General features: G+C 36.9%; 1 protein-coding gene and 1 non-coding gene across 2 annotated transcripts; both read left to right on the forward strand.

The window, feature by feature from the left end:
* Positions 1–1,832: 1,832 nt before the first annotated feature.
* trnas-aga (transfer RNA serine (anticodon AGA)) lies at positions 1,833–1,914 on the forward strand. The gene has a single exon. It is a non-coding gene; the product is annotated as a tRNA-Ser (tRNA).
* Positions 1,915–2,255: 341 nt separating this feature from the next.
* Positions 2,256–27,582, forward strand: cfap418 (cilia and flagella associated protein 418). Its single transcript, XM_028817249.2, has 6 exons — positions 2,256–2,493; positions 6,810–6,891; positions 20,576–20,634; positions 23,684–23,749; positions 25,787–25,882; positions 27,041–27,582. The coding sequence occupies exons 1-6, from the start codon at positions 2,342–2,344 to the stop codon at positions 27,198–27,200; spliced, it is 615 nt and encodes a 204-aa protein (XP_028673082.1). The 5' UTR covers positions 2,256–2,341; the 3' UTR covers positions 27,201–27,582.

The following is a 27,582-nucleotide window of genomic DNA, read 5'->3' on the forward strand; positions in this document are numbered from 1 at the left end:
AAACTTGCATTATTACCTCAAAACAGTTTGGCTGATGGTAATGAATTTGGCATATCATTTAGGTTTGAATTTACTAAGACTGAAAGCTACACTCCAAGACAGTGTAGCTGTTCAATGGAAACAACAGCAACTTTGGTGTGGTGGGGGACCAACACAAAATTTATGCCTCATGTTAAAATGGCTTTGTAAAATGTAGGCGGTTTGGGGTTTCAAGAATTTCTTTGAGAATGCATAATCAGAGGGCAAACACCACAAAAAACATGCGTTACTCCAACACAGCGGACTAGAAGTTCACAAAATCATGTGTGTATATTACATGTAACCTAACTTAACATACAGACTTTATGGAGTTTCAAAGGTTTCCTCATGAATAAAAGTTTTTTTCTGAGGGAACAACACAAATAATGGAAGATTTGCACAGCTTACATGCCACACAGATGAATCAATTATTCAAGCAGTAATCCGGCAGATTAATGCAGGCTTAAACATCTATTCGTGAGACCACAGTAAACCAAGAAATACAAAGAATTCATTGTTACAACTCAGCAAAGGAGTTACCACAACTATGGAATCCAATCAGATATTAAAAAAGAGCAAATTCTGGACTCATGACAGGAGGGGAATTAATAAAGAGATAGTGAAGATGATGGATGGGACACTAGCACTTCAGCCAGTAAACATTTATAAAACACATACTGTAAATATTTCTTTTTTTTTTATCTTAACCTATGATAAAAATATACTTGGGCAAGGATGGGCACTTTGGTTATTCAAACAATAAGATCAACTGAAGGTAAAATGACTCACTAATTGGGATTTCAGAACAAAAACTTGCAAACACAGGCTTCCCCAGGATTAAAGTATTGAAAATGACTGACAGTTGAGCGAACCAATTAATGTTGACTTTATGGCACACAGATATTCTTTAGAACCACCGCAACCTATCGAAATGTGCTTCTGCGTATGTGCAGTATACATCCATCCATCCATTATCCAACCCGCTATATCCTAACTACAGGGTCACGGGGGTCTGCTGAAGCCAATCCCAGCCAACACAGGGCGCAAGGCAGGAAACAAACCCCGGGCAGGGCGCCAGCCCACCGCAGTGTGCAGTATACATTTATTCTAAAACAACCGTTAATAAATACGTTTACCATAAATAAATACATAAAAACAGACCCTACTAAAATTATTGTTTGTCATTTAAGCCATTAGGAGCAAACGTATCCAATGTCTTTCCCATTTTAGTCTCGTTTTTTTTTGGTCCAGCATTGTTGTGATTGTAAGCCGAACATGATTGGCATGTGCAACCTTAAAAAACAAAATCGGCTGATGGTGAGTAATATAAAATGTTATGTTCATTTCGACGATGTCATTTTTAAATGTGTAAATTATTTGCATGTGTAGCTTACTTCGGCAAGGCAACACAAATCTACAGAACACCGGCCAAGAGCCCAGAGCGCGACACACGTGCAATACACAGAGACACCGACTAAGAAGGATGTACAAATGTTGACCTGTTCTTGAGTGTGTTAATGGGAATAAATATTTTAAAATCACACTGGAATACGTCTGCATCCATTTCATATGTAAGCAGCGCCTATGACACTCCAGAGTAAACTTAGGAATCGCTGACCTATTTTAATACGAGTGCGCTCCTTAATATAGTTGATGGAATATTCACAGACGTGTCAGATGATTTTAAAGTGCGTTTCATAAGGTGCTTATATTTGTGTATTTTAGTATTCTATCAGTTAACATAAACAATCTATTACAAAAAATAATAATAACATATATACTACAAAGGTCTACAAATTACAAAGTTTACGGAAGTAGTCGTGGCCGAGTGGTTAAGGCGATGGACTAGAAATCCATTGGGGTATCCCCGCGCAGGTTCGAATCCTGCCGACTACGGGTAGTTTATTTTCCATAAAAAGGTATAACAAACTAAAATGTATTTAATTTAATCTGAGATGAACAAATTATGCTTAACTGGTTTTTGTTTTACTTTTATCTACATTCAGAATATATGATCATGTTATGTTTGACCTAACATAAGTGAAAGCATTTGCCTTTGTCCATTTAAAAGGACACACTGGAATAACATAAGTGCAAGCATTTGTCTTTGTCCATTTAAAAGGACACACTGGAATACGTCTGCCTGTAAATATTAACGGAGTGTTGTTTCATACGTACGGTTAATTGCAGGCTTTCTTCGTTGCGTTTAACACGCTTAAAATCTGCGACTGTCCGACGCGTACGTATCCCATGCTTTACGTGCGCGTTCTCGTGGACTCCAGGCAACGGCGACCCGTGGCTCGCCCGCGCACTCAGCGCAGTTATGGCCGACGACTTGGATGATTTGCTAGATGAGGTGGAAAGGAAATTCTGCAAAAATGTTCTGCTGACGTCTCCCTGCGATAGGAAGGACGATGCCAACAACCTGGCAAAGGTGAAAGAGACCAAACGTGAGCGGGGAAAAGAAACATCCAGGTGGCCCTTTTTTTCTGTTTCATTACCTAAACCAAAGTTGTCTTTTATCAAAAATATCGTAGTGGAGTAGACGCTTGGTACTGGACGTTTGCCCGCGTGTCTGCTTTAATACTCAAGAACATTTAGCTCAACGTTGTTGTCATTTGTTATTCCGTGGTTTAGAGCCCATTTTTAATTTGTTTTTATTGGTGCTATTAAGCAATCGCGTGTATCTAAAAGTTAAAATGTGTTTACGCTCCGTTGGCTTTACGTTTAACACTTGAAAACGCGATTTATATTTTTGCAGCCACTGTGTCCAGCTTTAATTTAGCAGAAACTGCCCAGTCCGACTCGCCTTTGTGCGGTTGGAGTCATTAGCAGGATTAGAAGAATTAGCACAGGGCACCCGACGTCACCTAAAAAATAGACTGATTATTTCCATGCAGTTTTTTTTTTTACACTGCTCTTTTTATTTTCTTTAAAAAATCTTTTTATATGAAATCATTGAGCTTAGATTTACTGAGCCGGTCAAAATTAGCATCATTAAAGTTTAGTGAAAAGAGCTTTTCAGTATTGTATTCAACTTTATTATAATGGCAGAGAAGTGTAATACCAAAGTAAAACAACAAAAGTAGCATTTTAAAATAAGTCATTCGTATAATTTTAGAAAAAGTGTAAACCTGTATTTGAATTTTGTAGGTGAATTCACTTGACTTTGGGGTCACCCAGAAAGTGTAACGTTTTTGGTAAAATTATTATCATGATACCGTTAAATTTTTTTAAAAATATAGCCAAGGCTTTATTAGTGTTTATAATGGCAATTGCTGCTTGAAATGAGTGATTTTATTTTATTATTCGCATAAAGTATGACTGATAAATGGGGGAGAGTTACGTCAGGAAGGGCATCCGGTGTAAAATTTTGACAGATCAACAAGACAGATTTCCATACCGGATCGGTCGAGCTCCGGGTTAACAACGACCACCACTAGTACTGTTACTCAACAGGGTGCTGGCGGGAATTGGGCTACTGTTGGCCAAAGAAGGAGAAGAAGAGGGGGGAGACGTGTCTGGAGGAAAGAAGGAAGATAAAAGAGAGTGGAACTATGGGTTGGAGACGGTGCCACTGACCAGAAAGCAGGAGACAGAGCTGGAGGTGGCAGAGTTAAAGATGCTAAGATTTGCATTGGGTGTGAGGAGGATGGACAGGATTAGAAATGAGGACATTAAAGGGTCAGCTCAAGTTGGACGGTTGGGAGACAAAGTCAGACAGGTGAGATTGTGTTGGTTTGGACATGTCCAGAGGAGAGATGCTGGGTATATTGAGAGAATATAAGGATAGAGCTGCAGGGAAGAGGAAAAGAGGAAGGCCTAAGAGAAGGTTTATGGATGTGATGAGAGAGGACATGCAGGTGATGGGTGTTAAAGAACAAGATTATCCACTGTGGCGACCACTAACGGGTCAGCCAAAAGAAGAAGATTCACATAAAGTATGACTGCAAAGCCCCATTTTCAGCAGCAATTCCTTGAGAGTCCTAATGATTAAACTCCCTTAGCTTATCCTTAATTGGTCATGCTTATGTGCTAATTTGTTGTTACAGAAACCTTTGAAATTACATTAGCACTGCTGAAACCTCATATTCAATTCACTTGGGTTGTAAGGTACTGGCTTTCCTGAAGTTCTGTTCCTGGTTCAGAAAATGGTTAAACATGCCACTCTGTTGTTGTTTTTGTTTTTTTTTTTGTAGAATGAAGGTTATTCCATGTGACAGATTTCCAAGAAACTGAAGATTTCATGTAAAGGCGTCTGCTACTGTCTTTGAGATATGAGAGCAAAGTGGATCTAACCAGGATAGGCAAAGAAGGGGAAGGCCCAGGTGGGAAACTGCATACAGGGATAAGGACACCAGAGTGAGTAGCTTGAGAAACCGATGCCTTACTGATCTTCGGTTATCTCCTTCACTAAATGCACAACAAATCCCAGTGTCATGTGCAACAGAGGGGAAAAAAAATGACTCCAGGATGAGGAGGATATTACACTTTTGCAGTCATCTTCTGCCCAATGTCAGTGTTCTTTTGCCCATTTTAACCCTTTCTTTTAATTTATCAGGTTCACATATAGCTTCTACTTTGAAACCCATCCTCTAAGGCCAACATCCCAGAATTGTCTTTTCTCAGTTGTAGATGACACTGGTATTTGGAGTGTATTCAAAGAAGTCAACTGAGGACCAGTAAGGCGTTTTGTTTCTCAAACTGTAGATTTTGACGCATTTCTCCTTTTATGCAGTTGTGCATCTGGGCCTTCCCCTCTTTTTCCCCAATGCCCGTTAGATCCATTTCGCCCGTTTCCTTGAAAACCGTATCCGACACCATTGTATGAAATGTTCAGTTACTTGGCAATCGGTAACATAGAATAGCCTTTATTCTGCAAAAAACAACAAACTGACATGCTTCTTGAGAAAGCTCTTTTGTTCTGGCCATTTTTGATCCCAGAACTGAACTTTACGAATGTCAGTACCCTGCAACTAAAATGAAGAGAGTAACAGATTTCAATGATGCTAATGCAATTACAAAGGTTTCTGTAATAACCAATTAGCGGGTAAACATGACTAATTAAGGATAACACTGGTCTACAAAAAAATATTTTTTGTTTGCTTCTGGCACTTCAGAGGATCTCTTTATTAAGTTTTTCACACTGATTTCATCTGAAATCGCAATTAAGCTAGCATGTCAGGTTTTTGAAACACACATCATTGACGTTTTAACAGTTTTGAATATCAATATAATATATCAACACAATATCTGGAGTTTGGACTCTGTCACACCAAAATTGTTTTGATGTGTTTATTCCGAAAACAAACCAGAAGACAATACCAGAGACACGTTAAAGTATATTTATGTCAATTTACCTCAATATAAAAGTGAGGTCAGTGTGCCCAAAAATGTCGAAGGCACTCGCTTTTGCGCTTGTACTGCACATCCGTCTCTCTTTGCAAGAATCAACAGTAGTCACCCATCATGCTCGGAGTGAATTTTTCCCTGATATCAGTTTTCCATCACCTTTATATCTTGATGAAATCTTTCCCCATGCTCATCTCTGACATCGCTTAGATTTGGTGGAAAAAAGTCGAGATGAGAATGTAAAAAATGCGTCTTCAGTGATATTCTGGCTCCCGTAAGCTAATATACTTTCAGCTGATTCTTCACAAGCTCAGTATAATTCTCTGCTCTGTGACTGTCAAGAAAACTCTGGACAACCTGCACAAATGAGGGTGCTGATTCAGTGGGCTTCAGTTTCCTTTTGAAATGCATCAGTTCACGGATTTCAGGGCCAATAAAGACACCTTCCTTAATTTTGGCTTCACTTTTCTCGAGACCAAACTTATTTCTTAAGTGCTGAAACGCATTACCTTTACTGTCCAGTCACCCTAGTTGTCCAAGACCTGGAACATCATAACTAAAAAATGGGACGTGCTGAACGAAAATGGTTTTCAGATTTGGAGTCAGCAAGAGAAATTTGTTAAAGTACAGATGAAAGAATCCCAGTAGCAAAATGCTTGTTGACCAGTGTTAAGGGAGTTGGCCATTAGGGCACTGAAGGGATTGCTGCTGAAAATGGAGCTTTGCATCCAAATGTGAATAATAAATTAAAGAAAAAACATTAATTTCAAGCAGTAATAGCTGTTATGAACACTAGCAATATCTTGGCTATACTGTATTTTAAAATCAATTTAATGGTATCTTGATATTAAAAGATATCAAGGTGTATCAAAAACATGACACTTTTTAGGTGACCCCAAACTTGTGAACAGTACTGAGTATCTATATAGTGAGGTGAGGAAAAGTTCAACTTTAAAGTTCCTGTTAAAAGCTATATTTGCCATTAATATCATCATCGCAGAATCTCAATAGCAGGTTAAAGTAACTTAATCTGACAACATACACAAATTCAGTGTTTTCATTGTGCTGGTGAAAAGGGGCAAAAAAAATAACAAAAATGTAAACAAGGTTTGGTTTATAAGAAGCTGCTTGTTTTCTGCGGAGAGGGCAAGTGTGGCCTTTTTTGGAGGCCCGCTCCGCTTTTTGTGCTTTGTGGTGTCAGAAATTGGTAACATTTTTCAGTTCAACTGTTGGTGTCGCATCTGCATTTTGTCTCGATATCTGCATGGGTGTTCCCTCTGCTTCAACCAAAAGCACGAGTGTCAGGTTGAGTAGCAATTCTGTGTCAACTCCGTGTGTGTGTGTGTGGGTGCAAGATATTAACATGTCTCCTAAATAGGAAATGTGGACCAAAGGGTAAGGACTGCAGGATAAGTGTAGTCTCCTTTTGTCTCTTCTAGAGTAACTCAAGAAAATGACTACGGCGATATTGATGATTTCATTGAAGAAATATTTGCAGACTGTGATGAGGTTCAAATATCTGTAAGTATTTTGTTTGTGTTACAGTAGTGCTGAGTGTATTTTTTATTTTCCTGTACAGCTTATTTAATGTACACATTTATAGCATAGTATGATAAATAATTTCTAATTTGATGAAGAATTAGAGCTAAATTCAACTTCATACAAGAATTTTAGTATACGAGGTGAGACATGAAAATAACCGGATTGGTAAAAAAAAAATATATATTTATTGATGAATTACAGCATTCTAAACATTGTCACCTTCTATATACTCCCCCTCTCACATAACAATTGTTATGACATAAACCAATTTCCCCTTTATGAAATTTGTGAATTTCCCTTTGGGATTAATAAAGTATCTATCTATCTATCTATCTATCTACAGTGGTGTGAAAAACTATTTGCCCCCTTCCTGATTTCTTATTCTTTTGCATGTTTGTCACACAAAATGTTTCTGATCATCAAACACATTTAACCATTAGTCAAATATAACACAAGTAAACACAAAATGCAGTTTTTAAATGATGGTTTTTATTATTTAGGGAGAAAAAAAATCCAAACCTACATGGCCCTGTGTGAAAAAGTAATTGCCCCCTTGTTAAAAAAAAAAAAAACCTAACTGTGGTGTATCACACCTGAGTTCAATTTCCGTAGCCACCCCCAGGCCTGATTACTGCCACACCTGTTTCAATCAAGAAATCACTTAAATAGGAGCTGCCTGACACAGAGAAGTAGACCAAAAGCACCTCAAAAGCTAGACATCATGCCAAGATCCAAAGAAATTCAGGAACAAATGAGAACAGAAGTAATTGAGATCTATCAGTCTGGTAAAGGTTATAAAGCCATTTCTAAAGCTTTGGGACTCCAGCGAACCACAGTGAGAGCCATTATCCACAAATGGTAAAAACATGGAACAGTGGTGAACCTTCCCAGGAGTGGCCGGCCGACCAAAATTACCCCAAGAGGATTGGTTTCGTCCGTTTATAGGAGATGGACGTCTGAAGCAGAGCTCCGCTAGCAGCGGCTTTATTTTCCCACGTATTTCATATTATTTAGAGGTATCCTGTATTTAACCCGACCAAGGAACTTCCACTACAATATACAAGCATGAGTAACAAGAAGAAAAGTCAGAAAGAACCGGAAAAGAAACTTAAAGCTGCATCAAAGTCCGGACAGACTTCCGGCCTGAGTGCAAGTGTAAGGTATGGCCTCACGGAGACTGACCTGGAACAGGCAGAAGAGTGCGCAGAATTCCTGGGACCCCCGCTCCATTGTATCGCCTCCAGTCGAGAGTGAAAATGGGAGCGAAGGCGCAAGTGATACAGGACGCGAGGGATCGCCGATTTTTGAGGATCATTCGAGACTAGAAAGGGCTCTGCAGGATGTGCTCTCATCTACTCATCGCGAGCCTGTAACAGGAGCTGCATTTTCACTTGCGGAGCACGAAAGCCGAAGCGAACTGTCCGAACTGAAAGAGATGATCGCTACACAGAAAGAGATGATCGCTACACTGGCCACTGCCATGGTTACGGCCATGAATGAGCTTAAGAAAGATAACACAAATGATCTTAAGAAGGTGGCCATTGAGCTCAAGAAGGATAACAAAGATAAGGAAACGCGTCTATTTAAACGTTTCGACGTGAACTTTAAAGGCATGTTGGAGAAATTAGTGGAACACATTGAAGAAACTAACTCCAAACTGAAAAGGCTTGATGATCATATTAATGACGTTTCAGATCAGTTGGAAGACGTTAAGCAGGGACTCACGGCTCGAGTGGAAACAGCGGAACAACTGGCATCTAACGCCGATGAAAAAACCACAGCTGCGAACTCGGAATGCAAAAAAACTTGGAGACAGACTTGCAGCCCTGGAGGATGGGTGCAGAAGAAATAATATAAGAATTGAGGGTATACCTGAGAAACGAGAAAGCTCAATCAAGCCCAGTGAAATTTGCAGTAGAATTACTGTCTAAAATAATTGGAGATGACTTTAAACTCGACAATGAGATAGCCACGGCTTATCGCACAAAGATACCAAGCGCCTTTAAACCTAGGTCTTTTATTGTCCGCTTCGAACGACTAAGATGTAAGCTTGATGTGATGGCACTTCTCAGACACAAGCAAGAGATTATATTCGAAAATAATCTTATTCGTATTTTTCCCGATTTCTCACCATCAACAGCTGCAAAACGCAGATCCTACATCGACATTAAAAGGATGCTACGGGAAGCCGATATCAAATACAGCCTTTTGTATCCTGCCAAACTGAAAGTGGAAGTTCAAGATCGACATTATATTTTCTTCAGCAAAGAAGAAGCTGGAAAAGAATTAAAGAAGCTGTTTCCGACACTTTTTTGAAAGTTAATTAAAATTAAAGAGCCGTATTCTATCAAGGCATGGGAAGGACCTATGATCTGATCGCTGGATCCATGTTTAAAGAGACTGGTATTATAATTAAACATCCCTTATTTTCTTTTTTTTTTTTTTTTTTTTTTTATCTGGACGTTATATGTTATATGTTTATGTTTTAATCGGAGTTATAGAGTTATAGACGTGAGTGTGAAAATGTGGAAGTGATTAAAGTAGGATTCGTTTTATTTTTTTTTATTTTATTTATTTTTTTTTATTTATTTATTTATTTTTTATTTTACTATACCTTAAAGTAGACTGTTTAACTTCATACCCTTGGTTTATTGCTTGTTCTACTATTTATATAATTACCATTATACTATTACAGTAGGAATTACCAGGTTTATCCTAGACTAGTTAAAATCATTCCCAGGGTTTTTTTTTTTTTTTTTTTTTTTTTTAAATCTTAATATCTTAACTTAAAAGCGCTGAAGATTATTTCAAGCTTAAATATTGTTAATGAGAACGTTTTCGGCAGATAGTATTAAGGATTTAACTGTAAAAGATATCTCTGTTTTAATTCTGTAACGCCGCTGCAGGGTGGGGTTTGTTTTGTTTTGGACGTGCTCTGTCTCTTCGTATGTCAGAGGACTGGAACATCGCGAAGTGGGATCTAGCCTCATGTGGGGAGGCAAAATGGGGGGGGGGGGGGGGGGGGGATAAAGGGGGGAGAGAAGGAGAGCAGGTTATATCTAATCTATTCTTGTAATCCTTATAATTATAAATATCAATGCAACAACAGGCTAAAATGCAACAACTCATGGGGAATCTTGAAACTAAGATTAAAACTGCCATATTACCAATTAAAACTATAAATGACATTAAAAACTCAGAATCAATGTCTCCATGATGGGACAGTTAACTTTGTGAGCTGGAATGTTAAAGGCCTGAATCACGAATTAAAGAGAAAGAAAGTATGCTCTCACCTAACAGGCTTAAACGCTAAAATAGTATTTCTACAGGAGACCCACTTACTAACCAAGGATCAGTTCAGATTACAAAAAGGCTGGACTGGCCAAATGTTCCATTCTAGCTTTATAAAGAAAACTAGAGGGGTGGGAATACTCATACATAGAACAGTTCCATTTGTAGCATCAGAGGTAGTGTCGGACCCTGAAGGGAGATATGTGATGGTCATGGGCAACTTATATAACAGTAAAGTGATTTTGATAAATGTTTATGCACCCAATGTTGATGATAAGGAATTCATGCAAAATCTATTGGCATCCATTCCCAATGTGAACACTCATAAAATTATAATGGCTGGGGGCTTTAATTGTGTTTTAAATCCACTCTTAGATAGGACTCCTGTGACAGGGGGGACGACATCTAATACTGCAAAGATAATTACACAGTTTTTAAATGATCACAACTTATCAGACCCCTGGAGGTTTCTTAACCCAAACTCAAGAACATATTCGTTCTACTCACCAGTGCATTATAGCTACTCAAGAATTGATTGTTTTTTTATAGATAATAATTTCCTGCCTACAATTAAATCATGCAAATATGACACAATTGTTATCTCTGACCATGCCCCTCTAGTCTTGGAGCTAAAATCAATAAGCCCCTCATACTCACCTCGCAGATGGCGTCTTAACCCTCTTTTATTGGCAGACGAGAACTGTACAGAATTTATATCCAAACAAATCAGCTTCTTCCTAGAGACAAACACGTCCACAGAGGTTTCTGCAGGAACACTCTGGGAAACTCTAAAGGCCTTCTTAAGAGGCCAGATTATTTCATATCTTTCCCATAGAAATAAATTAGAAACCAAGAAAGTGTCAGAGCTAAGAAATGAAATTACTAGAATAGATGAAGAACAAGCCAGGCGTCCAAGTGAAGCTCTTCACAGGAAAAGGCAGGCCCTGCATACAGAACTTAACATCTTAACAACTAAAGAAACTGAACAACTTATTTATAAGTCTAGACAGCATTACTATGAACACAGAGAAAAAGCTAATAAGCTTTTAGCTCAACAAATTCATAAACAAGAAGTTCACAATGTAATACCAGTAATCACCAACAAGAATGGAGAAGAAATCATCGACCATAATAAAATAATGCACACATTTAGAGATTACTATAAGTCTTTATATTCCACTGAGCCCAAAGAAGACAACACGCAATCTAATGCATTTCTGGATAATTCACAAATACCACAAATAGATGCTTTAAGTGCTGAGGAACTGGATAAACCTCTAACGCTAACAGAATTACTAGACGCTATAAAGTCACTACAAAGCGGGAAATCATCAGGCCCTGATGGTTACCCCGTAGAGTTTTATAAGAAATTCTCCACTCAGCTAGCTCCACTCTTATTGGTAACATTTACAGAAGCTAAAGACCACCAAATACTACCTCAAACATTTCGACAAGCATTAATCACCGTCTTTCCTAAACAAAATAAGGACTTGTTACAATGTGCATCATATAGACCAATTTCACTCCTGAATAATGATGTTAAGATACTCTCAAAAATCCTAGATAGAAGGATGGAGAAAGTGCTGCCCTCGGTAATATCACAAGATCAAACTGGATTTATTAAAGGCCGACATCTATCTTCAAATCTCCGACGCTTGTTTAATGTTATATATTCACCAGCAAAATCAAACACCCTAGAGATATTACTATCATTAGACGCAGAAAAGGCATTTGACATGATCGAATGGAATTACCTTTTCACTGCATTGGAGAAATTTGGGTTTGGCCTGAATATTTGTGCTTGGATCAAACTACTGTATACCAGTCCAGAAGCTTCAGTTTGTATTAATAAAATTTGCTCGGACTACTTTAAACTAGAACGTGGTACCAGACAAGGATGTCCCTTGTCGCCACTGTTGTTTGCAATCGCTATTGAACCACTGGCGGTTCACTGCCGAAATTCTTATCAGATAAAGGGGATTGTCAGAGAAGGACTGGAACAGAAAATTTCTCTATATGCAGATGATATGGTCTTATATATATCGGACCCAGAAAACACTGTCCCTGCTGTTTTAACAGCACTAACAGAATTTCAAAAGATATCTGGTCTTAGAATTAATCTAAATAAAAGTATACTCTTTCCAGTGAACTCACAAGCATATAATATTATATTAGACACCCTACCTTTTACCATAGCAGATCAGTTTAAATACCTAGGGGTAAATATCACAAGTAAACATAAAGCTCTTTATCAACAAAATTTTGGCGTCTGTATGGAAAAAATTAAGCAAGACTTGCATAGATGGTCAACCCTTCATCTCACTCTAGCCGGAAGAATTAACACTGTTAAGATGAATATCCTTCCTAAACTTCTCTTTTTATTTTAAAACATTTCAATATATATCAATAAATCGTTTTTTATAATACCTGGAAAAGTTTTGGGATTAAAATGCTCAGAGATCTTTATATAGACAACATATTTACATCTTTTGAACAATTACGTTCAAAATTTAACCTCCCAGCTACACATTTCTTTTACTATCTTCAAATTAGAAATTTTGTTAAACAGAAATTGCCCGATTTCCCCCACCTTGCACCCTCCACAATGCTGGAAAAAATACTGCTCAATTCCGAGGAAACAAACACTATTTCCGCAATATATAAAATCTTATTAGAGTCCCTACCTTTCAAAGATCCAAGAGGACATTGGGAAGAAGATCTCTTAATCAATATATCAGAAAAGGAGTGGAAGGTATCAAAGCAGAGAATTCACTCGAGTTCTATATGCGCAAAGCATAGAATTATTCAACTAAAAATTATATATCGAGCTCATCTGTCTCGCTTAAAACTGTCCAAAATGTTTCCAGGCCAGGATCCAACCTGCGAGCGCTGCAACCAAGCTCCTGCCTCACTGGGTCACATGTTCTGGGCCTGCACCAAACTAACATCATTTTGGACAAAAATTTTTAAGTGCCTCTCAGACAGCCTTAGTATCACAATCCCTCCTAACCCACTAACAGCTGTGTTTGGTGTCCTTCCAGATGGACTGGAATTGGAGAAGGACAAGCAAACGGTGATTGCATTCACTACACTCTTGGCACGCAGACTTATTTTGTTAAATTGGAAGAATCCTAATTCTCCTCTTATAAGTCAGTGGGAAACCGATGTTTTATATTATTTGAAATTGGAAAAAATCAAATTTTCAGTTAGAGGATCTGTACAAAATTTTTTCAAAACATGGCAGGATTTAATCAATATTATTTCAGAATAAGAGAAATAACTATTATTGCATTTAACTCCCTTCTCCATCTCTTATTTATATAGATATTTACTTCTCCCCTTCTTTTGTCTAATGTTGCCTTATTAAAAAGCTTAAAGAAATTTTCCTTTAGCTAAGCTCTCCTTCTCAGGGGTGGGGTTTGATTTGTTTTCAAATTTGTTGGGTTATAAATTGATCTGTTTGTATGGAATGATTACAATGAAAATTAATAAAATAAAAATATTTAAAAAAAAAATTACCCCAAGAGCGCAGAGACGACTCATCCGAGAGGTCACAAAAGACCCCAGGACAACGTCTAAAGAACTGCAGGCCTCACTTGCCTCAATTAAGGTCAGTGTTCACGACTCCACCATAAGAAAGAGACTGGGCAAAAACGGCCTGCATGGCAGATTTCCAAGACGCAAACCACTGTTTAAGCAAAAAGAACATTAGGGCTCGTCTCAATTTTGCTAAGAAACATCTCAATGATTGCCAAGACTTTTGGGAAAATACCTTGTGGACTGATGAGACAAAAGTTGAACTTTTTGGAAGGCAAATGTCCCGTTACATCTGGCGTAAAAGGAACACAGCATTTCAGAAAAAGAACATCATACCAACAGTAAAATATGGTGGTGGTAGTGTGATGGTCTGGGGTTGTTTTGCTGCTTCAGGACCTGGAAGGCTTGCTGTGATAGATGGAACCATGAATTCTACTGTCTACCAAAAAATCCTGAAGGAGAATGTCCGGCCATCTGTTCGAGCTGAAGCGATCTTGGGTGCTGCAACAGGACAATGACCCAAAACACACTAGCAAATCCACCTCTGAATGGCTGAAGAAAAACAAAATGAAGACTTTGGAGTGGCCTAGTCAAAGTCCTGACCTGAATCCAATTGAGATGCTATGGCATGACCTTAAAAAGGCGGTTCATGCTAGAAAACCCTCAAATAAAGCTGAATTACAACAATTTTGCAAAGATGAGTGGGCCAAAATTCCTCCAGAGCGCTGTAACAGACTCATTGCAAGTTATCGCAAACGCTTGATTGCAGTTATTGCTGCTAAGGGTGGCCCAACCAGTTATTAGGTTCAGGGGGCAATTACTTTTTCACACAGGGCCATGTAGGTTTGGATTTTTTTTTCTCCCTAAATAATAAAAACCACCATTTACAAACTGCATTTTGTGTTTACTTGTGTTATATTTGACTAATGGTTAAATGTGTTTGATGATCAGAAACATTTTGTGTGACAAACATGCAAAAGAATAAGAAATCAGGAAGGGGGCAAATAGTTTTTCACACCACTGTATCTATCTATCTATCTATCTAGAGGCACAAGTATTGTCGCTGTCAGGAAGAAAAGTTAAAACAGTGAAAAAAATTAACAAATATTCTTCAAAGCCAACTTGCATATGCAGAAGGTGTCTTCAGTTAAATATTTATTCTTCTTCCTAGAAAAGGAACAACCCATTTCTTTACAGTGTCCCAACAGCTTTTCAAACAACGTTGTATGTGGCAACTCATTTTTTGCCAACCAATACTGTACATGGATCTTAAAGCTCCCACAAAGGCTTCTCTCTGTAAGTTATTTAACACAGATACAGATCTTTCAATTTGACCGATTTCAGTTTGCTCTAGTACACACTTTCCTAAAAGGTCAGCAGAAGACTCGATGTGCGTTTTACTTTTTTCATGGTCCAGCAAGCTTTCTTTTTGAATTCTTGTGCATGGCACATTTACCCAAGGTAACTCCCTCCTTGGAGGATGTTTGTTTGAATATTTCATGCACAATGAGCACCATATACCATTTTCTTTGACCATTAGCCAATCAAAATCTTTAAACTATTGTTTGTTTATGCCAGATAAGCGGTGCTTTGATTTATCAATTGGCAGAGTGTGTGCTGAAAAGATTTCCCCTGATGGACCATCTTCTGCAATGTCTTTGTCTGAAATTGCCAGATGAGGAGTTGACGCTGCACCTTCATTAGTTTGTGGCGTCTCTTTTCTGAAATAACTGAGCAGTGTTGTTTTCTGAACACTTTTTTTTTTTTGCTCATGTTGGTAAAACGTTTGGAAAAAATTAAAAGTACCTATGAATAAGACTTTTGAGTGAGGAAAGTGAGAGCCTTTTGGATATTCAGTGCACACTTGCACTACGGCAGGGCAAGATATGAACAAAAAAGGAATGGCAGATGGGTCACTTTAACAAAACTACGGAAGCGTATTGGGGCCACGGTGAAGAAAAAAAAATACAGGCACATTGAAGAAAAAAAAACTATATGTCGAGAATAAAGTCCACATGTAGACTTTATTCTTGACATTTCCACTTTATTCTCGCCGTTTATGTCGAGATTAAAGCCAACATTTCCATTTTATTCTCGTAGTTTATTTTGTCATTAAAGTAGAATGTTGTAAACTAAACTTCATCTTAAAATCAATGTTTAATTTACTAGATTTTCTCAAACCCCGCCATAAGGTAGTGTGCATTAAATGCTTTGTGTTGTGTTCCCCGACCGAGTTGTTAATCACTACGCGCTTCTTAAATGGACTTCCTCTTGCACTGACGAGGCACTGGGAGGGATCACCGCACAGAATCCATTCACTTCATGTATTCCTGCTCTCTTAACATTTACAATGCTAAGATAAATACTTGATACCATTTTCAGGATGAAATACATTAAAGCATGTATTAAACATGCACGGTAGTGTGGTGGTAGTGCTGCTCCCTCGTAGTAAGGGGTCCCCAGGTGTACGTTCAGTGTAGAGAACTTTATGGCAGGTGTGACGAGGCTCCAAAAACTGGATGTATGAATAGGTATCGCACAGGTTTAACTTAAATATTGTGTAAATGTTGGGTTTGTGATCTGGTGTTCGGAGACACGTACACAGAATTCAATGGATGTTCTTCTGAGTGGGCTTTCTTTATTCTTTATATGCTGTCTCTATCTGACGTACCAAAACCCCAATTCTTATCCTTCCTTTTTCTTTCTCCACATAACGAATCACCTCACGATAACACAAAGCATTTCATGCGCTACATCATTTATTACGGGGTTTGAGAAAATCTAGTAAATTAAATATTCATTTTAAGATGAAGTTTAGTTTAGTTTACGATGTTCTACTTTAATGACAAACTACGAGAATAAAGTCAACATGTCGACTTTAATCTCGAGATAAATGGCGAGAATAAAGTGGAAATGTCAACTTTATTCTCGACATAAGCTTAGCAGCACTACACAGACTGCACTGACACTGAGAACAGAACGTCACTTCCTGACGCCCTTTTTCTGATATCTGATTGGCTGGTTCCACGAGTCTTTTTTTTTATCAGTCCTCCTCTCGCCCGCCCACCTCCACATCCTCTTTGTTTGTGAAGTGCCGCTACGCTCCCGCTATTAGCATGTACATCCTCCTCTCACCTGCCCACCTCTCCATACTCCTTGCTACTGTAATTAAACTGCTCCGCCCCCGCTATTACCATGTACACCCCCCTCTCGAAAGCCCACCTCCCGATACTCTTTGCTTGTGAACTCTGCTCCGCCTCGTCCCCGCTATTAGCTTTAGCACCTCGCAACTTGCGATCCTACTTCTAAAATATTTGCCCACCCGCCTGCTCGTCCCTTGCCATCTCTGTCATCTCGCAGTGTCATGCAAGATGACAGCCGGGCGGTCAACTAAATTAACCCGGCTAAAAGACACTAGGGAGAACACTGGATATACTGTAGTTGTATGATTCATGTCCGGCTGACCTCCAGATTGTTTTCCAGGAAATCCCCAAGCCCAGTCCAGTTATTTTTGTGTCTCACCTCGTACATTTGTATATTGTAAGGATATCATGTAGCAGTGGTTGCTTGTGATGATTATAGAAGGTGGTTTTGCATTGCTGGATTTTTGGATTTTCCCCCATACCTCCTTAGGAATTGTTTTGTCCAACTCCAGACTTCTCATTCTGGTTTGAAATTTCTGGGCTCGTTTTAAATAGCACAATTCCATTGAAATATTTTAATTAGAGTTTTCCATTTAACAAAATGTGGATGATTTTTGTTTTCCATCAATAAATTAGTAGTTTAATTTGGCTCGATTTCACAATTGCCAAAATGTAAAGTCATTGCTTAAACTGAAATGAGCGATTTTAAAAATGTAAAATGAACAGGATGTCCTTTACAGATTTCTTTAGTCAAATCAGCAGATCTGGAGGATCCTAAAAAGTAATATCTAGAAAATTAGTACTACAGCCATTATAAGCTGATCCTCTTCATGACTGATTTCACAATTTTGTCAAAAATTCCCTGTAATTTCTATTGGCAGTTCTTCATTTTCTGAAAAAATAACCACAGTGTTGAATTCCTTGTTTAATGTATCATTTGTGAATTTCTCTGAGTTTATTTTTATAAGTGAATATTGGCACTTCAGTGTTCTTAAACAGTCATGGTCCCTGAAGAGATTTTATTTTATGTCCAATTTATTGTCTTCAGTCTACATTTGGAATTTCTCTCTTATTCCTCTCACACTTTGAGAATGTTGTATTACTTGTATTGTTATATCTTGGATGATTTGTCTGGAGTTGCCTTTTTGGGTGATGTGTCCAGCACGACATTTTTAATTACAGTCGACCCCTGTGAAGTCGCGGTTCAGAGTTCGCGGCCTCAGTCGTTCGCGGATTTTTCCTTAGAGCCTAACTAATAATTGTTTGCGGAAACCACAAATATCCTCCGCAATTTTTTTATGGCTTTTTTCGCTGCAATATATAATTTTACATGCGTTTTTAACGCTAAATTATTAAGAACAATATAATTTACTAATTTTGTAATGTACTGTAGATATCAAAGTCAAAATCAAAGTGAGCTTTATTGTCATCTGAACCATATACAAGTATACAGACAGACGAAATTGCGAAGCTCAGGGTCCACAAAGTAACAACATGAAGTGCAAATAAAAAAAATGTAAATTAAATTAAGATTAGAATTAAAATTACAAAATAAAATTTAAAATTAAAAATTAACATTAAAATTAAAACAAACAATACAAGACTTTGTGGAAAGACAAGACAAAGAAGTAGCAGCAGTTTTGACATGTAATAAGCAATATGAACATTGATGCAATGTATGGAATTATGCAATCTAGATACATAATATAATAAATAAATAATAGATATAGATAATATAGCACAGTGTGAGGTAGTATAGAAATGACAGCATGGCTCAGTGTATTATGATAGTTGTTTAAGACGTGTAAACGACAGGTCAGAATGTTTCACAGCAGAAGGATATCAAAGAATGTCAAAGTGCATTTATCTAAATTTCCATATAAAATCTAATACTGTATAAATTTTTTAGTCCTGTAGAGAGAACACAAAACAACCGTAGAGGAAAACACGGCTTGGGATGGTGAAATACCCCTGTATTCAGAGGCGGGAGGTTTGAAAGTAGCCAATCCGAGAGCGTTATTCATTTCTCCTTGCTGCTGATTGGCTGCTGCCCTGTGACGCATCTCCGGCCGATGCAGCCTAGCATTCCCCGCATCATAATGGTTTACCGCGTGTAACTATCTCAAGTGTTTCGCTGAGCATTCTCGTGTTTTTCGTTTTGTTCTTTTTAAAGCCCTAATATGCCGCCCAAACACCCTGCACCTTCTAATGCTTCTGGCAATGAACCTAAGCGGCAGAAGAAGATTAAGACTGTCCAGGAGAAGGTTGAACTACTGGATTTGCTCCGGGAACTAAAACGTTATGCCGCAGTAGTGCGCCATTATGGCATCAACAAAAGCAGCATACGCTACATAAAGAAGAACAAGGCAGCGATCAAGAGTACCGTATCAGTAAGTTTCTGTGATAGTGCCAAAAAGGTAACAACCGTAAGAAATAAGAATATCGTCAGGATATACATATTTTTAGGGTAATGTATTAAGCTGAGTTTGAAATGACATCAAAGTGTTTTGGGGCATATTTAGGGTTTAAACTATAAAACATTTTTTTGACTACATCCAAAATTCTCAGGTGCTCTAGGAACGTAACCCCCATGAATTTCGGGAGTCGACTGTAATGTGCAATTGGTATTTATCAAGCAAGTTTAAATTTTTTTGCTGTGCCTTAGTCATTGCTCAGTTTTGTAGCTGGCTTGAAGACTAAACTACTGTTTTATTGCTGCTGTCTTTTATACTTATTATGTTTGTTTTATTATTTATAGTGTGTAAGAGCCATTTCCTAGTTATATAAGATTCATAAATATTTTACTAGATGACAACGCATAATCTATAGGAGGTTCCTATAACCCCCGTAAGTTGAGTAAAATTGGTATATTGTAGCTATTTCTATCGGCTCTGACTAAATATTATTCTCAGTTGGTGACCAGCCTTGCCATCTGTAACGTATAGAGGGCATATGGTTTTAAACTGTGTCAACGGGCCCACATGCCTTTTGAGTGTGTGAAATAACTCTTAAGAAAACAGTGCTTATTTAAGTACTGTGCCGTACGTATAAATCGTACAGAAGAAGCAGCTAAGAATTCTTAAGTATAGAAAGAACTAAAGTTTCTCAAGAAAAGCTAAGTTTAGAGAAGATGCATTTTTCCTTTTCTTTGCCTTTTATTCTACGTGTGTAACTACTTTTTCTTTATTCTTGTGTGGATTATTTGCTTTTAACTTTCACTAAATATTTTTAAAACAAACGTTTGGACTGAGAGATTTCTTTCGGCACACGTTTTACCCGTGCTTGATCTCGCCTCATACTTCAGCGGCTATGTAGTGTATTGTGTATTTTAAGTATTCTGCTTTGAAGAATCCTACCAACAACAAAATTTTGTTATGTGTATGCATAATGACAATAAAGAATTCTATCTATCTATATGCAGCAGGCATACACTGGTGTAAGTGCATTTGAGCATTTGACTACAGCCATGTATGATATAAAAAATACTTTCCCCAGAAATGGCCAGGGGTATCAGATGGATTCTATCAAGTTTAAATTATATTTTATTCTTCTTCTGCTAGGACAACAGAAACAATGATAACAGTAATTCTTTGTATTGAAAATGGGAAACCAATATTAAAAAATGATAATGTGAATTAGTTGTGTTTAAGACAATAATATAATAATTAAAGCTATATGTTCTTCTTTTTCAGAAAGTCAAAACAACAAGCAGTTCAAATAGCAAGGTACCTTGTCCTGCAGTTGGCAGAAAGTAAGTTTAAGCAAATAGTTAACCACTTAGTAAATGAACCACCATCAGTGAATGTAAGAACACCTTTGTCTATTTTCATATCCTAGATTTTGAAATATTATGAACTTTACTCTTTAGTACATTGTGGGTTTTCCAGACTGTACTATTATCCTTAAATCACAGGGCGGTGCAAATGACAGTAGAATTCATCTTTGTTTACGCTTGGACCTCAAGTGTAAATAGTGAAGGAATTTGGTCTTGAGAGTCAGATGCAGTGTACTTCTTGATTTTTGAATCCAGGGCTCAGTGCAGCTGTCAACAGACCTGAAAACACAGACCTGTACCAACAAAAGAAAGAGAGGGTATAAAAAGAAAATGTCAGATATTTGGACGACACTTTCATCAAAAATGCGAACAGAAATCCCTGTATTAGGGTTATTTGTGGCAGAGAAGTATTTCTGAAAGCAAACTAATATTTAATTATAACATACAGGCTACATACAGTTTTACGTTAAAACTTTGTAGAAAATGTGATTCAGCAACTAATACTCAAAGTTGGAAGATTTATTATAAACGCTTAATTCACTGTGTATTTCATCTACAGATATAGAAACAATTATATTTTGAATATATAACACTTGCCTAAAAGCCTTGCAACACATCAACAGTTCTTTATGTATTTTACATCTGGAATTTGCCCAACTGTCCTGTATAAGAGCTTGGGTATTTTAAAAGGACATTAAAATTGTTGATTGTTTATTTTGTGTTTTTAAGATTCTTGAAATTATTCATTTTAATAATAAGGCTAACAGTCCTTTTGTATTACTTAAATGAGAAAAGATGAATAGGTCCAAATTCTTAAATGTGACTATTGTCTATTTTTTGTTTAATGATCAAAGTCAAGTCAGTGGACATTCACTGCATGGTAACCAACATTGAAACTGGGCTACGGTTGTAATTAAAAATAATGGATTTTAATGGGGGAAAGAATTGGTAGGGACCCACAATATGATATTCTGTGTCACTATCTGATACTTGGTCCACAATACGAAACTATGGCAATTTTTTTTTCTCTCTCTCTCTGATTTTTATTACGTGACGTGTTTCACTGCTGTTATTCAGTAAATTGCAACTCTTTTTTTTTATATGTCTGAAGTTAAAACTGAAGTCCTATTCCTGCAAGCAATAGTTACTGTACATTTAAACTTACTTTATGCTTTGCCAGTTGGCATTTTCTGTATTTGTGAAAAAATTTGTTGAAAATATAAATATTTAGAAAAACAGTCAAATATATGAAAAACGTTTTGTGAAAAGTTTTTTTTTTTTTTTTTTTTTTTTGCTTATTCAAGTATTTTTCTTCCAGTGGAGTTTATTTTTTTCCCCCAAGTACCCTTCTGTAAGTAAGCCTTGAACACACGTTTGCCTGCCAGATGCACTTTTTTTTTCCTCACAACACCAAGGCTAAATTCATTTTATAGTTACGTTCTCCTGTGATGCAGAAGAGCATATTTGCTTGCTGCTTGTAGTGAAGGCCCATATCCACATGCATTTTAGAAATTGTTACGCTCCTTTAATGCACATTTACCTTTTCCAAAATTATCAACTTGCAGTATAGTATATATATATATATATATATATATATATATATATATATATATATATATATATATATATATATATTGTGAATTTCCCATTGGGATTAATAAAGTATCTATCTATCTATCTATCTATCTATCTATCTATCTATCTATCTATCTATCTATCTATCTATCTATCTATCTATCTATCTATCTATCTATCTATCTATCTATCTATCTATCTATCTATCTATCTATCTATCTATCTATCTATCTATCTATCTATCTATCTATCTATCTATCTATCTATCTATCTATCTATCTATCTATCTATCTATCTATCTATCTATCTATCTATCTATCTATCTATCTATCTATCTATCTATCTATCTATCTATCTATCTATCTATCTATCTATCTATCTATCTATCTATCTATCTATCTATCTATCTATCTATCTATCTATCTATCTATCTATCTATCTATCTATCTATCTATCTATCTATCTATCTATCTATCTATCTATCTATCTATCTATCTATCTATCTATCTATCTATCTATCTATCTATCTATCTATCTATCTATCTATCTATCTATCTATCTATCTATCTATCTATCTATCTATCTATCTATCTATCTATCTATCTATCTATCTATCTATCTATCTATCTATCTATCTATCTATCTATCTATCTATCTATCTATCTATCTATCGCAGAAGAAACTTCTTCTTTCGTCTGCTTCCGTTAGAGGTTGCCATAGCGGATCATCTTCTTAAATTTGTATTGTTGTCCGCATATTGATTTGTCAAAATTTTACACCGGATGCCCTTCCTGACGTAACCCTCCCCATTTATCTGACTGGTTTGTGCATCCCCTGTGGCTGGGTTAGTATAGCAGAAGAAACAAAAGGTATAAATGTTCATTTAATGTATGCCAAGAATATGTTGCTTTTCTGTTACTTCTCAAATTGCAATTTAAATAAAAGTTTATTAGAATTTATAATGAGCATTGAGCAAACGTTAATGTCAGTGTTATAATATTGGTAAAAAATCTCCCTGACCTACAAAAAGAGGAAAAATTATCAATATATAAAACAGAGCTTAGTTGTAGGCCACTGTTGTGTTAATGTCTCTTTAAAGCTCTTACCATGGCATCTCATTAGCCTAATTTTGTAAATGTTTACTTGGAAATGCTCTTAAAATGCCAAATGTTGGTGCATGAGCAAAAGTGAAGATCTGGCACATTTTGACAAAATGATTCTGCAACTCCACTCACTTTCATAACACGTAGGGTTGCAGGCCCAAGTCAGATTTAAAAGTACTTTATAATCTGGAATGGAGTACTTCTGGGAAAGGGAAACACTTAGTTGTCTCATCTTTTCAGAAGTATGTTTCCTGTATAGCATCTTTATTTAATGAAACATTTTCTAAACACTTTTTTAGATTTTTAAATGGATATATATTTTAATATACTTTATCTTTCATTTATAGGTGTTCTCCAGTGTTCTTGGGTGGGAGTGCTATGCCATGTGGAATAGCAACAAGCATTTCTCAAAGGTGAGGCTTAAGTTTCATTATGTATCTTTACTTACGCTTTATGGCAGGGGTGGGCAAAGTCATTCCTGGAGGGCCGCAGTGGCTGCAGGTTTTTGTTCCAACCCAGTTGCTTAATAAAAAGCACTTATTGCTCTAGAAACATCTTCTGCTTCATTTTAGTTATCTCCCTCATTAAGATTTTGAACCCTTATTGCTTATTTAAGTCTTAAACAGCTGCATTCTCAGTTTTTAATTGCTCCTTATTAGCAATAAGATGCAAATGACAAAAGAAACCAGTAGTTATCCATTTTGCTTGTTACCCTTTACACCTGTGTGTATTTATCGTGCACTATTTGGTTTAATTAAATACTTGGAAGGAAAGAGAAGAGAAAAAAGGAAAGGATTGAGAATTACCCATCCGTTTTACACTTCAAAGTATTTGGATGATATCCTTAGAATGGAAAACAAAATCTAGGATATGAGAATGACTTGACATGGCAGAGTGAAAGCACTAACAAGCCATGAAATGTAATTATTGGCAAGGATTGTTTTCTAATTAAGCAACTGGGTTGGAACAAAAACCCGCGGCCACTGTGGCCCTCCAGGAATGACTTTGCCCACCCCTGCTTTATGGTCATAAGGTTATACACACAAATGTATTCCATTTTCCTTTTGATATAAAAAAACTTGGTTTATTCATTTTTGTTAGTTAATGTATAAATAAACATACACACATTGGTGGCTGAAAGTTTGTAAATCCCTGTTTAATTCGTTTCTTGTTGTTTGTTTCTAGAATCAGAATTAAATAATTTTTTCTTAACTGATTCTTGTGGATTTGTGTGTGTAAATGTGTTTTATATCTGATTTTTCAAGAATAAATGTACAGTAATCCCTCCTCCTTCGCGGGGGTTGCGTTCCAGAGCCACCCGCGAAATAAGAAAATCCGCGAAGTAGAAACCATATGTTTATATGGTTATTTTTATATTGTCATGCTTGGCTCACAGATTTGCGCAGAAACACAGGAGGTTGTAGAGAGACAGGAACGTTATTCAAACACTGCAAACAAACATTTGTCTCTTTTTCAAAAGTTTAAACTGTGCTCCATGACAAGACAGAGATCACAGTTCCGTCTCACAAATAAAAGAATGCAAACATATCTTACTCTTCAAAGGAGTGCGTGTCAGGAGCAGATCATGTCACAGAGATAGAGAGACACAAAAGCAAACAAATCAATAGGGCTGTTTGCCTTTTAAGTATGCGAAGCACCGCGGCACAAAGCTGTTGAAGGCAGCCGCTCACACCCCCTCCGTCAGGAGCAGAGAGAGAGAGAGAGAGAGTTTGTTTTTCAAGCAAAAATCAATACGTGCCCTTCGAGCTGACATGCAGCTGCACAAAAGATAGCAACGTGAAGATAATCTTTCAGCATTTTTAGACGAGCGTCCGTATCGTCTAGGTGTGCGAACAGCCCCCTTGCTCACACCCCCTACGTCAGGATCAGAGAAAGTCAGTGCAAGAGAGACAGAGAAAAGTAAGCTGGGTAGCTTCTCAGCCATCTGCCAATAGCGTCCCTTGTATGAAATCAACTGGGCAAACCAACTGAGGAAGCATGTACCAGAAATTAAAAGACCCATTGTCCGCAGAAACCCGCGAAGCAGCGAAAAATCCGCGATATATATTTAAATATGCTTACATATAAAATCCGCGATGGAGTGAAGCCGCGAAAGGCGAAGCGCGATATAGCGAGGGATTACTGTATTTAGTTTTCTTTGTCTTTCTTAGTAATTTAATGTAAAACCTTTTGAGTATCCTGCTGCATATAAAACACAATATAAAATGTTGATTTGTCAAGTACTGCACAACAAAGGAGACAAAAGCTAATTTTACCTAATTAAATGAAAAATAGGTCCGTCTTTATCTTAGAAAGGAATGTTTTAATCCTGTTAAATTATTTTTGAACTATTACATAATTTAACTGTTTTGTTACATTGAGCAACGTTTTCAAGTTGTGCAGTCTGGAAAAAACAGATTACTTTTTACGAAGATATTATTCCTCCGCAGGTCTTGTAATCGCTTACGATGCACTGCCTGTGACTTCCGTGTAACATTGTTTGATGATTTTGAATGGCATCCATCCTGTGACTCCTTATTTTTCAGGTAAGTGTAAATACTTTAAATATAAATCCTATTACATGTAACCAATAAAAACGGAACTAAACAGACAGGTAAAGGAAATAAACTTCATTACATACACAAGTTTGTAGCCCTAGGGTGTTGTACCGTGTTAGCCATTATGAATGTAGTGAAATGTCAAGCAAAATGACCCCTTTTATTGGCTGACTAAAAAGATTACAATATGCAAGCTTTCGAGGCAACTCGGGGCCCTTCTTCAGGTGAGATGTAATACAGAAACTGGAGTTCCCTGTGTTTAGATAGACACCAGGACAAGTAACAACACTAGTAAATCTTCAGGTGAGACATCTTAAATGTAAAAAATTAATAGACATCTTCAGGCTGAGATTCATTTAGCAAGACAGGAGAACAATGTATGGTCCAGATCTTAGGATAAGATAACTGTCCAATAAAGTATTTCTGATGAGTTTTCCAATACTATGTAGGTCTGTAGACGGGTTGTCTGTGTCACTCCGAGAGATGTAAACAATCCTCATATCTGGCCATAAAACTTGTGTCTCTATTCAATCCATGTTGTAATGTATTAAATTTTAACATGAGTTTAACTTCCCGTTCTTTTCCCTCTTGCTGTGTTCTGAAGTTGCCCACAAGCCCTGTGATTTTAAAGTCCCTCTCACAGCCTCCATGGCTGTTGACGTGGGCCGCTACAGGAACATCTGTGTTGCCATACTTGATGTGTAACCTGTGTAAATTTATTCTGTGGGAGAAACTGGACAAACACTCTGCCAAAGAATGAATTTACACAGCTTCCACATCAAGCAGTTTCTGTATTACATCCTGCTTGGAGAAGGGGCCTGAGTTGCCTCGAAAGCTTGCATATTGTAATCTTCTTAGTTAGCCAATAAAAGGGGTAATTTTGCTTGACTTTTCACTAAATACACAAGGTTAAAATCCATTGCTCAAAACTGTAGAGTGAACACACAAAATAGCTGCTGCCTGTAATGTTATATTTTCATGTGCCGCCTTCTGTACAAAATCTAGTGAGGTGTGGGTTTATATTTCAGACATTTTTCTTTGAAAATATTATGTTGGCAATACTTTGAGAAATCTTTTAAAGTAGGAACATTTTGCCTGTAGATAATTTCATGTAACGTTTGATATTGTTGTCTCATTTCTCTTCAGGAACAACATGCCAGATCCTAATAAGCTAAAAGCTAAACTAATGAAAAAAAGAGGTGCACGAGCCTACTCTTGTCAGTGTAGTTGGCGAACAATAGTGAATATGACAGACCTGAGAACAGAACAGGAGCTTAGGTGGGTTTGTGGTAAACATGAAACATAGTTGTTTTTTTCCCTAAATAATTACTGTCTATTAATCTGTTTTTATATAGACCTGCATTAAGAGTATCACTTTATATTTTTAAACGACTACCCCAAGTGCATACTGTATATGTGTATATAGAGTCTACAATACCTAGTAATGATTCTTCCAGTGATTTGAATGAAGTAATCAGCAAAATGTAATAAATGGCAAAACACTTTGTATGTGCATATTTTGTAAGTATTTGTATAATTATATTTAAAGTTTATATTTAATGATTTGTTACATAATTTTTTTTTTTGAGATATTAGATCAGTTATTGAGAATTACTTCTGTTGGGATTTTTCTGAAAAATTATGTATTGGGGAAGGTATCACTGTAAATAAACACATTTTAAAATCTG

This window comes from Erpetoichthys calabaricus, chromosome 13 (genome assembly GCF_900747795.2).
Source record: "Erpetoichthys calabaricus chromosome 13, fErpCal1.3, whole genome shotgun sequence".
In the NCBI taxonomy this organism is placed as follows: domain Eukaryota; kingdom Metazoa; phylum Chordata; class Cladistia; order Polypteriformes; family Polypteridae; genus Erpetoichthys; species Erpetoichthys calabaricus.

Coding starts and splice junctions, on each gene's coding strand:
- cfap418 (XM_028817249.2), top strand. CDS start 2,342: ATGGCCGACGACTTGGATGATTTGCTAGATGAGGTGGAAAGGAAATTC. Junction 2,494..6,809: donor CGGGGAAAAGAAACATCCAG/GTGGCCCTTTTT, acceptor TGTCTCTTCTAG/AGTAACTCAAGAAAATGACT. Junction 20,635..23,683: donor TGTCCTGCAGTTGGCAGAAA/GTAAGTTTAAGC, acceptor TTTCATTTATAG/GTGTTCTCCAGTGTTCTTGG.